Source organism: Temnothorax curvispinosus, unplaced genomic scaffold (assembly GCF_003070985.1).
Source record: "Temnothorax curvispinosus isolate PA1 unplaced genomic scaffold, ASM307098v1 QBEX01004244.1, whole genome shotgun sequence".
NCBI classification, from domain to species: Eukaryota; Metazoa; Arthropoda; class Insecta; order Hymenoptera; family Formicidae; genus Temnothorax; species Temnothorax curvispinosus.
Genome location: NW_020214024.1, coordinates 289,369 through 306,996, shown reverse-complemented (window position 1 = coordinate 306,996; position 17,628 = coordinate 289,369). Strand labels below are relative to the sequence as shown.

General features: G+C 36.6%; 1 protein-coding gene across 3 annotated transcripts in view; it reads right to left on the bottom strand.

The window, feature by feature from the left end:
• The window catches only part of LOC112453290 (protein crumbs), a 33,570-nt gene extending 16,312 nt beyond the window's left edge, over positions 1-17,258 (bottom strand). For all 3 annotated transcript variants that reach the window (XM_025013934.1, XM_025013935.1, XM_025013936.1), the window contains exon 1: positions 16,929-17,258. In XM_025013934.1, coding sequence (XP_024869702.1) covers positions 16,929-16,953 — 25 coding nt within the window. In that variant the 5' untranslated portion in view covers positions 16,954-17,258. The remainder of the gene's footprint in view (positions 1-16,928) is intronic.
• Between the last annotated feature and the right edge of the window lie 370 nt (positions 17,259-17,628).

Sequence of the window (17,628 nt, the reverse complement as noted above, 5' to 3'; positions counted from 1 at the left end):
TTTTCGTTTCTCTTGAATATATCAGTTCTTTTTCTCATGATATTGCATGATATTGCATGAGGGCGAATTCTTTGTATAACGGTTCGTTCGTAATCTCAGTTATCTCTATAATCTTCTAAACAGGTGAAGAGAATTAGAGAAGGAGGAGAGAGAGAGAGAGAGAGAGAGAGAGAGAGAGAGAGAGAGAGAGAGAAAGAGATAGAAGAGGAAGGCAAAAAAAAGGAAAAGAGAGACTACTTTACGAGTTCACTCTAATTTTTATTATCGGTTACGGCCGCAATATGTCACTAGATAATAGGTGCTGATACATGCATTATCAGCGAGAGTGTTTAATATCTTTTGTCGTTTATACCGCAGACCGTATAATCGGTGAACAAGTTTTTTAACGTTTTTATAACATTAGCTTTTGTTTTAATTAACGTTATTTGTAACACTAAAAATAAAATAAAATTAAATAGAATAAAACATTATTTCTACCATTTTTGCGTGTATATTTTTTTGGGACTTGTTCAATATATTAACCCCATTTTATTTAAATGCAGTTAAATAAAATATGTTTTAAGTCCTTTATAAATGAATTAAATATATATGGAACCCTTTGAATTCTCTTAATCTTTGTTAATCTTTGCTTGATAAAACCACTCATTCAAGTCATTCTCCGAAACGGGCTCAGCACTCGCGAGCGAGATTGGCCACGAGAAAAGCGCGATTTATCACTGCGAGCACACACGACGTGTTACATAACGCCTCTCTCTGCGTGCCATTATCTCCAAGGATGAACTATGATTTTGTCATGAACGCTTCGCGCTTACTTACGCGTGAGAAAGGACTCGCTCGTATTCATTCACGTGTACAATTTACATATGGAACCTTGGTCCACGCGTTGTTCTTGATTGTGAGCATCTTATGTTCTTGTAAATGTAAATCATGCATTTCTTAAATCCTTGACATCAAAAAAAGTCTTATGTAATATATTTTATAAAATCTTTTGATACCAGAATGATCATATATCTTTAATACTGATTCCATAAAAATTCCAGTAAAATAGATTCTTGATATGAGATTGATAAATTCTTGAGTACAAGTTGGCAGATTTTTTCGTACAATTTCTACTCATTCAGAATTTAGATCTTAATTTAAGAGTATCCGTTTTCATAAATGTCGGATGCCGCCAACACTCTCGGATCTTGTACTACCGAGATTACACGGATATTCATTTTTATTTTGGTGAAAGAAGGTGCGAAACGATTTTCACCATGCCGCGCGAGCGTGATCTCTTTTCCTCCGAAAAGGATAGCCAGTCGTCATCTCGCAAGTACATACAACCTTACAACGCTGCGTGCGAATGGGAGTCATGCATTATTTATCGGCTGCCATCGATCCTACTCGCTGTAAGTATAGTGCACTCGGTCTATGGTCGCAGATTCTGAGATACTTACTATGTAGAAAACTCGAAACCGGAGAAACAAGTCCTCATTGACAATTGAGGACTTGTTATCACAAGTTTACGAAAACCAAGAAATGTGAGGGAATGTAATTAAGTAAGATCTACGGATCAAGGATTGGGACCGTAATATTATTAAAAATCCATCGATCTTATAAAACCTAATCTATCTCTGATCATAAATTTAGAAATTTACTTACAAAATCATAAATTTATAAAAAGAAAAAAAATACTGCTTAAAGGGAACGGTCAGAAGTGTCCGTCATCGATATGGATGCGCTTTGGATATGTTGTTGAGCATTAAAAAATATTAGACACGTATTTTTTTTGCGGCTTATTTCGACAAAAATAATAGGTGAACGGTGGAAGTGTCCTTACCCGATTTGGATGCGCTTTGCATGGATATGTTGTTGAGCATCAAAAAATATTAGACACGTATTTATTTTGCGGCTTATCTCGACGTTTAGGGGTTGAAACAACTCCACAATCCCTCGAAAATAACGGATTTTATAAGTTTATGCATGGTTTTTTGTGCTCTTTACAATAGCGTAATCACATTTTTCAAATATGTCAAATTTTTTAATTTAACCCCATATCCACCTATTATTTTTGTCGAGATGAGCCGCAAAAAAAATACGTGTCTAATATTTGTTGATGCTCAACAACATATCCAAAGTGCATCCAAATCGGTGACGGACACGTGTGCTTGCAGAGAAAAAAATAGAAAAAAATAAACTGATAGGTAATTAAAATATTTTCACGTTCTTTCACGATAAATTGAACTTTTTCTTAATAAAGATTTCAATAATGGTTTGTCTTTATTTAGCAACTCGATTTTTGTTGAATATTTTGACGTGACTTTTGGACACAATTTTGGTTAAAACAGAGTTTAATTGAATTAAATAATATAGATATTTAAAAAAATGTATTATAGTTTGAAAATTTTGTGGAATACACAATTGTTAGTCACATTACGCGCGAATTTTTCCGCGATATACGAGCACGCGACACGTCCGAGGAACTCACGCACTCGCGTGTCTCGCATACAAAATGCGTAAAACTTGTTGTTGACTAAGTGTAAACATAAATGGAGGTTCATCGGAGTCGCTTCGATGACGGAATTACCGGAAATTAATCTTCCTGCACGGAACAAATAATGATGCGTTTGTCGCGTAGGAATTGCGGATAATCACGTAGATCCGAGAACTTATAAATTCGCGATTTGCATTGAAAATCTGTTGATCCACGAGAAACAAAATCTAAAATTGGTAGAGACGTAGAATCAAAGATTGTGGAGCTTTGATAACATGAGTCTATGATTTCGTAGATTCAAGATCAATTGTCTAAAAAATCCTTGTATGGTTGTTACATTTCATAAATTTTAAAAACAATTTTTTTTTTATTATTCAAACGAATCTTCTGATTCGTGGATTCTTGCCTCTGTAAATTACGGAGGACTTTATTACTTTTAGAAAAAAAAATGGACATGCAGTTGACAATTGTCAATTTCCCTGTGCACGATTAGATACTCGGTTAAACGTCGCCAAGCATAAACCGCGTAATCACGCGCTCAGCAGCTAGAACTGGAATGATTAATCCGTTAGTCTCGTTACCCTATTTTCGCTTAATGCGATCGACAATCTGATCAAAGTTAAACGGTAGAAAACCGTGGAAATAACATAACGGCTTTCGTCGCGGGTCGGGAATCACCGCGGGGAACCGAAAACGCGGGTCCCGGTTGGGTGTATCGCGTTCATGACGAATCGCGGACTAATGCAGTCCAATCGGGACAATTTGGCGAATTGCCGTTAGAAAGCATAACAGCCTGCATACATCATCTGTAAGGATACCGCGGACGCATCCTTACGGGACATCTGCGAGACGACCGCAATCGTTTGGGAAAGTGTGCCGCGTGTTTTAAGAATATCAAGAATATCAGGAAAGAAATACAACAAAAATAGAATGATTAATCCGTTAGTCGGCTAATGCCATCATTGAATTGTCGGTTAATTTGCTACTAGTCTCTTCACGTCTGGAAAAACATTTGATAACTGTCGATTCAATCTGGACTGCAGTTAAACAGTTTTGCGCTCAATGAGTTGATATCATGTCGTTTAATAAGGATCGAGTTTGTGAAGCGAGTGATTTAATTGCACGTATATTTTAGATTAAAGATACGTAACGGCGTAAAAGATTCTTGCTGCAATTAATGAATCAGTGTGTAAAGCAGAGACCCGCATAATATTATCTCTATTATGATTCAAATGGATATATAATTTTTTAAGCAATGTACTTTCTAAAGAATAAATTCAAAATTCAAAGAGACATTTGTTTACTTTCTATTAATTGTTAAGTAACAGCGTATTGGTTGCATAAAACTGCATTCTTAAATTTATCAACAAATAAAATAGAAATGCGCTACGATATGTCATTTGAATTTCCATATTAATCAATGCAAAGTAATAATACCTGCATACAAATTATAAAAACATATAAGCTTTAATTAATGCTTTACTTTATGAATGCTTTACGAATTTCTCAACCCCTGAAGTATTATGCAGTAGATAAACTATTCGTAGATAAACAATCTTTGCGTACGAAAATGCGTAACGTAAATCATAAGCTATACGCCTTTCGGTCGACGGAATTTTTCACGAAGATACGCACGATATGCTCTCCCTGGCATAAAGTACAGTCCACTTTCTCTCCGAATAAATAGCTTGTCTCTTCTTCACTCTTTCAATTAGAACATGCAAATCCGAGAAATACTCTCTATACTGTTTCGTTGGACGCCAAGCACGGATTTAAAACAATCAAATTTAACGTGAAAATTGCATTGCAAATACTTTATGCAATAGACATATAAGTATGTAACAATCACGAAAGTACCGATCAAAGTTTTACTCGAGCGAGTCGTTCCACTTTTTAGTTTAATTTAGCCTAATCGAGACTGCGCGCTGCGGTATGGAGCACGACACGCTGCGCTGTCTCGAAATGCAACGTTTTCCGCGCAACAAAGAGTATTATACTCGGCTCGACGAAGGCGTGGCAATTGTGAGTCAGTCGAGTCGTATAACTCAGCTCTCATAGGTGAATACCGACGAGTTTTGGAATGTATTGTAAAGTCGTACAGGACGATTCGGTGTGGCTGTTTTTACAAAGTCGTACGGAGACGGCGAGGATAATGCTGAGAAAGGCAACTTCTATGAACCATTTCCACTTCGTCGATAAAACCCGTTTCATTAACAATGAATTAATTTCTGGCAAATTTTAATATAATTTTAATTAGAAGGCAATCTACATAGACATAATTTTTGGCACAATTATTCACGTAGTCAAAATATTGAAAATAAAATTAATTAAACCTTTGGATTATATGCAAATACAGGTGGATATTAAATTAACAAATAGTAATTTTAATAAAATAATTTCTTGGGTAATATTCAATGAAATGTTCTTGATTAAACGTTTTGTCCACGCAGAAATGAGTATCGGTCTCTGGGGAAAGAAAGGAGAGACAAACAGAACTGTAACTAGAACAGAACTATTGCACGTGGCTATGGCCGAGTTCGTGTTGCAGAGCTTTCGGTTCACTGACACGTGGGAATTCAACGATCGCGTTATGCGCGACGGACGCGAATAAGGAGGTTCCTTTGTCTATTGCGAAATATAGCCACTGGCATTATTATGACAAGGCTGTGACTCTCCAGGTAATAGAAACAGTTCTCGTAGTTCTTATTTATGTCAAGAATTCTCCGACAAATTATTATAATAAGTGTATCGTCGTGCGTAAATCTTAATAAATTTATAATAAATAAATATTATATTTTATGTAATTCGTGAATTTTATCAATTTTACATTGACGTGTGCGAAACGTTCTTGATGTACATTGAAAACCGATCGACAATTTTTAATTAGAAATATTGTATAATTTAATTATTAAGGAGCGCAACAATCTTGTCATTTACGAAAACGAGAGTATCCGCTTATTGGTCCCGCACGCGTGGAAGCTAATTTCCGAGGTAGGTAAAGGTTTAATCTCCGTATTGTGTGAAATCAGCTTTTCCCGTGAGAGGCGAGCGGCGAGAGGCGAGAGACGAGGAGATGACGGCGCATACACGCCGTCTACGGGAAGTCGGGAATTATGTACGACAGTGTGCATCGCGATGCAGGTTGCAGTTAACTAACAACAGGCCTGGGAGGAGGGAGCCACGCCGACAAACTTTCTACGTCTGCATTATTAAAAGCTATCGACGCCTCTATTAAACTAGCACAATCATTGTATATCTAGCGATGCATAAATCTGATTTTCGGGGAAAACGGAAACAAAGAATATATTTACGTGCACACATAAATATTAATATTAATACATTACAAATATAAATTAATGTTATAAATATAAATATTAGAGATTATACAATGTTAAAATATGTTTAAGTTTTCGACTCTCTCTCGCGGGTCGATTCGTTCTCCCCATAAATGATTTTTTTAAGAACAATTCTGCCAAAAAATTTTGATAATTTTTGTGGATTTGTCTAATTTATTTTTAAGTTATAAGCTTTTATTTTTGAGACAAATAAATGCGTTGTATAATATAATTAACTTTCAAGAAAATATATAACTTATTTACTCAGGGCGAGCCATTCGCCCTTCTTGGGAACTTATTATGTCTAAATCACAGGAAATCATCCTGAGAGTCAAAAGGTTAATACTGTTAATCAAAAAGTTTCCAAAAAGGGAGAACATATCAATTGTTAATTTTTAATTCATTCTTTTTTACGTCAATCGGTATGTTTACTCTTCTCTTCTTTAATATAATTTTGTTGTTTTCTTCGAACGCGAGGCCAAGGAACCGCGATAGAAAAGCGGCAGGATGCAGCGAGCGAGAGTACCGCAACCTGGCACATAATGACGGATAACTGCACAACAGAATTGCATTCTGCCGGCGATGGTGAATACAGTGTTCCGCCTTAGAAACGCCAACGCCTCCCTCTCGCTTTCCCACATACTTTGCATACGGAGTGGATGCATTTCGCGTGATTTGACCCCTTCTTTATTACCTTTTGTTATATCGCGCTTTCTTGCTACTTTCCCTGATTTTTCCCTCATTATTTACGTTTTATTATGCACATCGCACAGTTCATTTTAAACGTTCGGATTTCCTTCGATTTTAGACCCGAGATTTCCGATTGGGAAATCTCCGAGGCAAGTCGCGCGACCCGTATGTCTGACGTACGGAATATCGATCGCTTTTAAATCTCATTGTAATATCGCGTTCCGCTCGACGACGTCGTAGAACGAGAGCTCGGCCAGAGGCTTTCTCGCCAAGTAACGAAAAAAAAAGAAAAAAACCCGCTCGATTTAATTACCCGGGTGCAATTATCGCGGGAGCGCAATCTCCGCAGCTCGAAAGTTCGATGATTAGATCGACGACATGCGACTCTCAAAGGCCGACGAGAGTGCATTAGATGTACCGCGTGCCATCAGAGGTGAATTTTTATGTCATCTACGTGGCTCTCTTCTTCCTCATTTCATCATTGCACGCATATTTCTAAAATCTTCTTAAGTCTAACATATATAATAATTGTAATAAATTCGTAAATATAAACTTGATAAAAAATTATATAATTATCTTTTTTATAAATGAAATAATTTAGCAATTAATCAATTCCGCTTTTTATAAAGAATAAAAGGGAAAATTACATAAAAAATATTCCAGTCTTATTGTTTTATGGCTCGGTAACCTACACTTACTGCCTATTATTTAAACTCTTGTAAACGGTTAAAACTTAAAACTTGTTTTGCTCTTGAGTTATCCAAATATACTAGGTAAGGTGAGCGTAGTTGGAAGCCACATCGGTGCATCAACGCGAGTCCCTCGCTTCACGCTCAGGTGCGTGCCTTGAACAACGTACGTGTACACGTATACAACCATGTAGGAAGAGAGGCGTATTACAATGTTGCGTTGTAAGCGTTGTTACCTGATGGCCAGACGAAACCGCCGTTAACCGTTTTTCGTTTCAGGCATCGTAAGCGTAAGAGGAGTCAGTCGCTTGCATTTTGTGTTTAGGTGCAACGCAGCAATCTTGAAAGACGTTGAAGGTTTAAAAGAGATTTAAAAGGTTCGTGGAAAAATAAAGGAAAATGCCTTAAAAATGAACAAAAGAGGCTTTCACGACGACGTAAAATTTCCGAAATTTTGCTGATTTATTTTTCTTTGGTAGAAAATATATAATAAAATAAATAATGAGAGACATTGTAAAATACACTAAATAAATGCACAAAAGAAAAATAAATTCAAGGTTTTTCCGACTGACTATTGTAATTTAAAAACATCACTATTTAGATAATTCACTATTTTAGAAAATCGGAGCTAATTGAGACTATAATTAGTCTAATTTTGTAGCCAAAAGAAAAATAATTCCGCTTTGTGTGTCATTACGCAAATAATCATACGCAATTACCTTAATAAGAGTTATCTAATTTCCGTCAACTCCTTTATCTATACAGTATAGTATAGTACGGAATTACATGAAGCGATTCACTAGTGTCGCGAGTCGCGAGAGATGCGACACTATAGAAGAGCGAGCGTTCCCGATATAGCCACGTATTGTGCGACATCCGTGCGATATTTATGATCATATTAAATATGTATAATCGTCTTCGCCGAAACCGGATCCGGTCGGACGAGACGTATTATTTTCGATGCGAATTGCGCCCGTTTTATGTCAAGCCCCGGGGATGATACCCGCCGGAATAAACGGAAGTCAATTTGGGCGTCGCGCGGTCGAGAGGCTCCTTTCACATTTCGAGCTATCAGGATTCAACGTTAATTAGCATGTCGATGTGTTCGTCATCCTTTAACCATTCAAGCCGCTGACAATTCTCGGAAAATCGATCTCTCGCAGGAGACTCTATTAAGCGTAGGAGATAGTCCTTGTTAACGTTTACGTCTACACCAGAAAAACGCGAATTGTGTTTCGTCAAATGTCCATTACATTTCTGGTTTATTTATATCTCGTAATTCCTATTTATTCTCCGATAAATCAAGAAATTAAGAAACAATCGAATCTCGACGTACACATTTCGTGTGTAATATTTTGCGGTCGGAATTTTTTTTTTACAATAATATTTAAACAGTTTCTCTTAATATATAGTTCCGGTAAAATTATAAATTGAGATTAATTTCCTTCGTTATTTTCGTTCAAACGGAAAGATTCCGCGGTCGATTCCGCGAATTTATTTCGCTCCTCTAGCTTCTGGACCTTTCATGATCCTCTAGATCGTATAAGTCCCGGCATATATCCTATTATCGCCATCAATCATCATTTATCTCGCTTCCTCCGCGCAAATATCTCACGTCGATCTAACTTTCCAACGAGATATTTCACTCGCGAATTTTTGTAATTGGCACGAAATGCTGAAACGCGATTTCGCTTATCATATGTATATGTGCCGCGATTGTAAAAGCGATTCCGCGCCGTATCGAGAGCTCATGTGGAACGAGCATACGTATACAATCGCCGTGGCATTCCATGGTCGAGTGTATTTCTTTTTTCGCGATCCTTGCATTCCCGCGACGTTGCGTTGCGAAATATGGCTTTTGTTGCAGATCGGGACAATCATCGACCCTGTTGTACGAACGAAAACGATAAATCGTTCATCGGTCATCGCTGACTGTCTTTCTCTTCCGCGCGAGATTCCCTTCTCAAACTCCGCAAAGACGAAGCAGGATGCGCGATATCAACGCGACTCGTACTCGATCCTGATAAAATCGATTCCACTTACTTATTATTACTGACGAAGAACTTGGAGTGAGGAGAAATAAACGAGCGGACGACGGTGACGAGTCGCAATCGCTATCGACTTTACGCAATTTTATGCGGCGCAGCGCGGCGGCTCGTAACGTCGACGGGAAACGCATACCCACACATACACATATCTACATAGTTGCGTCTTCATCAGGATTACACCTATATCGGATGGATTACGGGATATCTATACATTTGCTCCTAAACGGTAGACTCAGATAACATAAGTGCATGCTATGAAAGTATTCCAATACTGTGAATGACTCGCGTAATAGACAGTCATAGTCGTCAGAAAATATCTCGTTTGACATTAGAAAATTTTATCTTTTCTTCTTTCTATCTTAGGATAATTGAGACATTTATAACAGAACAGCAAATAGGATACTTAAGTACAGAAAATTTTACAAAACTTGCAAGTCAAAAAGGATAAATTATTTGGAAAACTTTACAACTACCTTTTCTTATAAATCTCTATAAATTTTTCAGTTATTGCATATATGTAAAATATATTATTTAAAAATATTTATAGAATAAACGATTAAATATTTTGCGTCCTCGATGGAAATAATATATTTAATTTTTTTTAATGAATTGATTAATAAATCTCTTTTTTATTAACAAATAAAGATAAGAGGAAAAGCCTAAAAAAAGTCTGGAGAGCTTTATGGAAATTTACAAAAAAGCACATTAATGACGTTAATTTCAAAGCGTGAGCATGTAAAACTTAACAAGTTTAGACTATGAAGTCGTATATCAAAAAATGTATTCACCGTCGATGATTCCTTTACGTTTAACACCGCAATATATTTCGATTTTATGATTCATAAAAGCCGTATGACTGCGTGTGTTCTGTTCAATGCTCCCCAAACGCGGGATAAAGCTGAAGTAACTTTGCGAAACTCTGGGAGTGAATTATTAATCAGCTTATTTGAAAAAGGGAAGAGAAGAAGGATCAATTCTACATGCTCGATAATATATTTTACAATTAATAAAATAATAAAAAATCATTGCTTTTTAAATAAAAACGCTGCTTCTAATATAATTTTGGCCATTTTCTATTTGTTTATCTATTACAACACGTAATTAATTCTCAATTTAAACTTCCGTACAGGCAAAGTCGTCTCGAGATTCTTCAAAGAAAACTCTTAAAATTTAATATAAAGTTCCCGCAACAGTTTGTGTATTGGCAGGGGTATTATTTCTCAAATCTCACTCGAACTATTTTCAGCGCGTAAGTTTTTCGGAAAAAATGTAAAACAATACACGCAAAAAAAAACATTATTTTAGTTTGGAGTTTTGTCTGGTTTAAACATTTTTTTATTTTACGTTCGTATTTTAAGGTTCGTGGAAACGTTATAAATGTTGAAAAATATTTTTAGTTTACTTCGTACACGTGACGGAAATATTCATCACGCTGCATATCGAAGTACGAAAAAATTATCGCGCGCGGATTGCACTTGGCCGTCAATGTGATGATTCAGCTATGTTATGATACATGCGATATATTTGCGGAAGAGATGGCTTTCTGAATATTGTTGTTTTACTGTCACAAAAAAGAAGAAACTTATGTTCTATAACTTCAAACATCTTGTCTGTATAAGATATATATATATTGTATATATATAAAACATTATAATATTTTATATAACTATAAGAAAATAACGAGAGGCAACAAGTTCTCTCATTAAAATATAAAATTATACTTATCAGTTCATGGAAAATCGGCGAAGTGAAATTATCAAACCCCTAGTTTTTTGTTAATTCATTCATCAAAGATAACAAGACTAATTAACTAATCAATGCATGCTCTTTTGAGAGTGTTATCTCGACGGTAAATGTATTTTTCGTTACTTCATTTGAGAGTTTAAGTATATGAGATTCGAGTGGGGGCTGAAAGAGGGTCTGTTAATTGTCAAAATTAGGCACTCGAATGAGTCCTCGGGACCTGTGAAATATCTTTCTTTGTAAAAATACTGGGCTCTAGGGGTTCTGGCGTCATTCACAAAGGCCATGTGCCCCTTCTTACAACTGTCTTTCACTAAAGATTCCATTCTTTATACATATTTTCCCCAAAGCTAAAGAAAACATTTCGCGGCAGGATCAAACGTTTTTTATTTCTATCTTTCATTATCCATTTTCTAAAGGTACATTTTCTTGAAAAATTCATTTTAATTAAAAGTCGTCTTGTTTAAAATAATTGTTAATTTGTAAGTAATATTTTTAAACATAAAATTTCCTCGAAAAATAATATTCAGAATCTAGTTTTAGAACGTATGTATTTTTAAATCATACATTCGGAAATCATACAGAAATCACAAACACAAATATTAACAATTAAGAATTGTTTTCTGGTGTGAAGTGTAAAATAATTGCGCGTTTTATTTGAATTCAATGACGAGCCGGAAGACACATCGGAATTTATTTTTTCGCATTCGAATTTCGCGCGAGTGAACGGAGCGTAATATTACGCCACGCTGAGCCGGTTTTGTAATTTAACGCCGGTATCGTGCACACTCGTGCGGATGCAACTTTCATTCGATTCGCTGCGTTTTTTCGCTGTGACATCCCGTGAGCGCGCTTTCGCAGTCAGTCGAATAGAAACATTCTCTGTTTTCTTTTTTTATAGAGAATTTCATTTATCGAAATTTTTCAATGTTTGCATTGTACGAATCGTGAAAAAAAATATATAAACATAATTGAAAAAATATATATGTATAAGGAAAAAATATACGCATGCATATACACGCATAAAGAAAAAAAAATTTGTCTGAATAATCCAAAATTATTCCTTGATTCGCGCGTGTTTGCCAATAAGAAGAATCCATATTGTTGAAGAAAAAAAACCTGTATTGTATATTCTGGATACGTTGTGTAAAACCTATTATTATTATACAAAATCTGCAATAATGACACAAAATACATTCTGCATCGAATATTTTGCAATCGTATCAGAAGTTCCTTTATCGGACACGAACGCTATAAATTCGTGTAAAAGCTTTCAGAGCTCTCTCGTGCCCGCAAGGTCCTCTTAAAAACATGAAATGCAATAAAAACATAGAGTGACAAGTACGCTCATAGCAGAAACGAGTTTAATACACTCGAAATATTTTTCGCCCGCAGCGCGAATTATCCGCAAAATTATTCGCGACGCCTCGTCGCGTCGAGTGCTGGCTCGATATAAATTGACAGGCGACACGTGGAACAATTGCGTCACATACGCGCACACGCCTCCGCTCTCGAGCGAGATGACGTTCCGTTAAATGCTTTTTCAGAGAGGAAACGACGTCTGTTCGTGAAGCTATCGACCTCTTCTAGCGTGGTTATCGATATCATGTCGCGTACAACAATGCCTGAAAACTTGGTCTCTGACTAATAATATATAAGCGTACGATGCCCTCTTTCGAAAGTTTGCTATTCCAGTACCTTGTAAAGTTTCGAATTACTTCAAATTATCATTTAAAACCGAAGATTCTTGGAAATTTTGAATATCTTGAAAGCTTGAGAAAGGAGAATCTTTCCTTATAAGTAGGTACCTATTAAAATACATATCTGTAAGACGTTTAAAATCTTTAATATAATATAATTATTATCTATACTCGTGAGAGATAGAGAGTTTAATTAAAATCCAACAACAAAATCCTAAAAGAGTTCGTTTAACCAAATTTAATTTCAGCGAGTATTTGTAGAGGCATCTTCTAGGCAAGATATGTATATGCATCAATATTGTTATGCAAATATGTTGTTACCCGTTGTAAACCATCATTTCCCTATTGTCATCGTTTTCAATTAAATCAATTTATTTCGAGCAATTTAACGATATTGATATCGCAGACTCCGCAGTTCGTTGCTTCGCTCCAACGTCTCGACATTGTTCGAAAAATTGAGATGACTCATAGGGATGATACTTTTTACACACACACACACAGGTGGTCGCTTATCTAAACTCGCGTCAGCTTTCGTATTTCCATACGAAAAGTGCTCGGCTACGGCACGATCACGAAGCGCACAGAAATTCCTGGAGCGATAAGCCGTTTGTCCGCCCCGGTCTAAAGCATCTTTCACGGAGCGGACAAAGGACATTTCCCCGAGTTTGACGGGCCTTTACAGTTTTGGAAAGTTGGACACAGTTGGACAACGTCTGTGACGAGAAGTTAGAGAACATCAAGATCCGCCACCCGTTCAAGATGCGTTACAAACTGTAATATATTTTTGTAATTTAATAATTAAGATTTTGTATTATATATTTTCTCGAGATGCAAGAAACTTTACAAGCAGCTTATAACATAAAATTAATTTTTAAATAGAGATATGTAATCTCTTCGGAGACAGAAAGTAAATGTTATAAAAAAAATCTTTAAAGTTGGGCGAAAAAAAGTTACAAAATGTAATAAAGTTATTTATTTCTGGAAATTTTTGCGAAAGTTGATGGTTGATCTTTGCTGTATAGTTTGTAAATTTGCATAGTACTCGTTTTCTGATAATTGTCGTCTGAGAACGACAATTTCACGGGTCATCGTAGTGACTCTCTCGGGTCGGTCACTGATCCACGCCGGTGATCCCGAAGAGGTAAAAGTTTATACCGTTACGAAAGAGCGCCTCCTCGTGCGCGGTCAATGCGCAGCGCGCTTTTACGTGACCGGAAAGGTGTGCATAAAAGCGGAAGCTCACTCGCAGGGAGATAACCAGCCTATGAATTATTCCAGCGTTTATTCTTCTCGGGACGAGAAAAACGTCTCATTTGCAATCGCATACCTTCACAAGAATTTTATCTATTGTGGAAAATGGGTATTTTTTTTTCTTTTCTTTTTCTCTTCTAATCCAAATCGAAATTCCAACCCGAGGAAAAACCATTCCATTGTTGACGGCACGAAAAAATCGTCAGGTGTTCCAAACGTTGAAACACAGCACAGTACCTGAATATTTGTTTGTTTCAGAACTGTACCTTCGCAATAATTTTATCTATTGTGAAAAATGGGCATTTTTCTTTCTTTCCTTTTTCTCTTCTAATCCAAATCGAAATTCCAACTCGAGGAAAAACCATTCCATTGTTGACGGCACGAAAAAATCTTCAGATGTTCCAAACGTTGAAACACAGCACAGTATCTGAATATTTGTTTGTTTCAGAACTGTGTTGCTACTAAAATGAAGGACTTACCGAATTCTACAAAAATCTTTATAGATTCTATATATATTTCTCTTAATAATGTAAATTAAAAAATATTTTATGTATAGTTGTAGGAGAACTATATGTATCTTAAAATTTTAGTATTAAATCATAAAACGCGCGAAGCTGAAATAATAAAATAAAATCTAATACAAAAAGAAATAGAAGAAAATCAGGCATGCCAAACGTGAGGACACATCCGTTTTCCCACACAATAATAATATCATTAAGATTTTTATCGGTACGATTATATCACTTTTCTAAGAATCAGGTAACATAATTGTCGATGGATTTAATTATTTTGTTTTTACAGTTTAATTAAAATCCTAATAGTTAGTAAATTCAGAAATTTTTGTTATCACCACTCGCATGTGCATGTGCAATCCAATATTTTTTACAACTTACAATAGAAAGATGTCGAATACATTGGAGTCAAACACATTGTTCCCGAATACACACATTATGCCCGATTATACAATGGTTATTATTATATAATAATACAAATGATAAAATTAGATTATCATCTCTTCTAAAAAAAATTAAGAATCGAATAGCGAAGAGACTTCGACTTCGATTAACTGAAGCCACTTTTGCTTTCGACTGTTGAATCGTTCTACTTTTTGCAAATGCATTTCGAAGGTTATTCGTTGCACCAAGCGATATCGATTAATACCGCATCGCACGCAATCAGAATTTTTCATTGTCACATACGATACCACGGAAGAGAATGTCCAACTGATGGTTTATCACGCTCGTTAGAAAATTCCATAATTCACGCAACGTTATAATTCTCTCATTTGGCACTGCTATAATTCCTTTGCCACACAAATGCAAATTATTCCTTTTAAATGCAATCCTCAAATAATAAATTATTAAACAACAACGCTCGAAAAATTTAATTAGAGAACGTTTTTGTATTATGAAAATTAAATAAATTTCAAATAATTGGAGTATGTCTCGAAATTAATTTTAATAAAATTCAAAATTTATAAGACATAATTGTTTTATAAAAATTAACATTGCGTGATTGAAGAGAAGGTTCAGTATTATCAAAATTCAATCATAAAGAGCCAAGAAAGCTGATTTTACTCGTTCTGGGATCTGGTATTGAACTCACCTGCGGGAGATTTCAATAGATTCAGCTTCGTCTCGTTAGCGCATCACGTGATGCTCCCAGAGAACGCTAGAGAGCCAAGCGATATAACATATACCTAAATCTAGTCAAACAAACTCTCAAAACAGCAAAATAGATGGCCGATAATCTGCGAACCTCGAGATGCAGAAAGGTGATACAAAATACGTAGACTATGAGAGAGAGAGAGAGAGAGAGAGAGAGAGAGAGAGAGAGAGAAGTAAAATTTCAATTCTATATTTATTATACATATATCTCCATATATCTGTCTTTTCTTAACTTTGTCTAATCCTTTTTAATTCTATATAATCTTTTTTCCATATTTTAACTATGCTGCAATATGTATATGTGTGTTTTTTTTTTATAGAAAAATACTTGTTTCAAATCTATTTAGTTTTCCGGATGATATCTTTGGCAGTGACATTTTTCTATCAATTATTATTTTGCAACGCAATAAGCTATTTTTGTACAACGTCGATTACCAGAGACTCTTTGTTAACTACAATCAAAATGCCAGACTCCCTTGGAGCGTAACGATATGCTTTTCTCATAACAGTACCTCAGGTAGACGGTTAGGTAGGTATGCAGAATGTTTCGAGGGTGAATTTTTCCTGCACCTGTCACAATTGTCTGAATTGTCCCACGGCCCTGAATTTATTCACAAATTACCTAGCAAAACAATCACGCAGTCTTGATATTTTGACTTACGAGGATTTTTCATTTGATTATTTAAAAATTCGTAAAAAGAATTTCGTCTCCCGTAAGAAGTCTTCTGGAACCAACAATAAGCGTAAAAATTCCTCGATCCTATATCTAATATCCAGGGTTCATCAATTATAATTATATATACAGTATGTACATATATATAATAATTTTATATATGCATGTATCTATACACACAAACATATATATTGTACACTTTTATTATCATTTTATTCAGTCTGATTTAAAAAATAATAATAAGATAATATAGATGTATATCGCTTTGTCTTGATTCACCATAGTTCGATTATCGATTCAGGATCTCTCGTAAGTCAGCGTAGATCATCGCTTATACTGCGTTTATATTCAGGATCCACAATTCGGATGAATCACAAATTCGGTGAACGCTACATCTTGTTCCGCTCGTTATATTCGCGACGGAAGATTTAACATTCGGGATCAACGATCGCGGATCGGCGTAAATTAAAACGATTTCAACGTTTCCCTCAGGTAAGATTTCGCGTCTGGACGGCGCGGCGGCGGCGGCGCGGCGTCGCGTCTCGCGTCAGGGCCACTCAGGGCCCCGGCCCGCGACGCTCGCACGGTCGCACGGTTGCACGGAGCGATGGCGACCGCAACCGCGGTCTTAACAGGGGGAGACCTGCCTGACTCACCTGCCACGACGTGTCGCGCCCGCATTTTCCGGCTCCAAGTCTGCTTTTCGGCTCCTTCTTCTCTCGTCTCGTTTCACCCTTTCACGCACTCAACATTCTGCTACTCTTGCTCCTCTTGCCTGTGTTTTTCCCGCTCGCACTTTTTTCCCCGCACGTCGTGAAAAAATAAATTTCCGCTCCGAGGTACGTTCTCCACTTTTTCACCTCCACACCCGCGCGCCCACCAGCTGCGACCTCCTTCGACCGACGAGTGACGACGAACGCTCGCCGAACGAGACTGCGAGCTGCGAGCAGTGCGAGCTGACGGCTGACGCGGCGACGGTGGCGGAGGCGGAGAACGAGAACGCCGCCACCTCGGCCACTTCGCTCGACAGAGTCGACCGTCGACCTGCGTCCTGCGTCGGGCCCCTCTCCTTCTCGGTCATCGTTGTAATGTATGAGTTACCTGGTGACCACGGTTACCTGCCTATTCGTTTGCCTGCGCGCCAGGTACGAACAAAGAAACGAAAAAGTGATTCTTTTAGCCAAGGATTAGCGATATCATTTCGTTGATTTCAATTTGCGATAATAAATTTGCTGTAAATTTTTACGTAGATTTGAGAAAAGAAATCCCTTTCTCAAATCCACGTCAACATTTTCTTATTCGCGAATAAGCATTTTATTATAAGTAAGGATAATAAAATTGCCAGTTATCGACAAG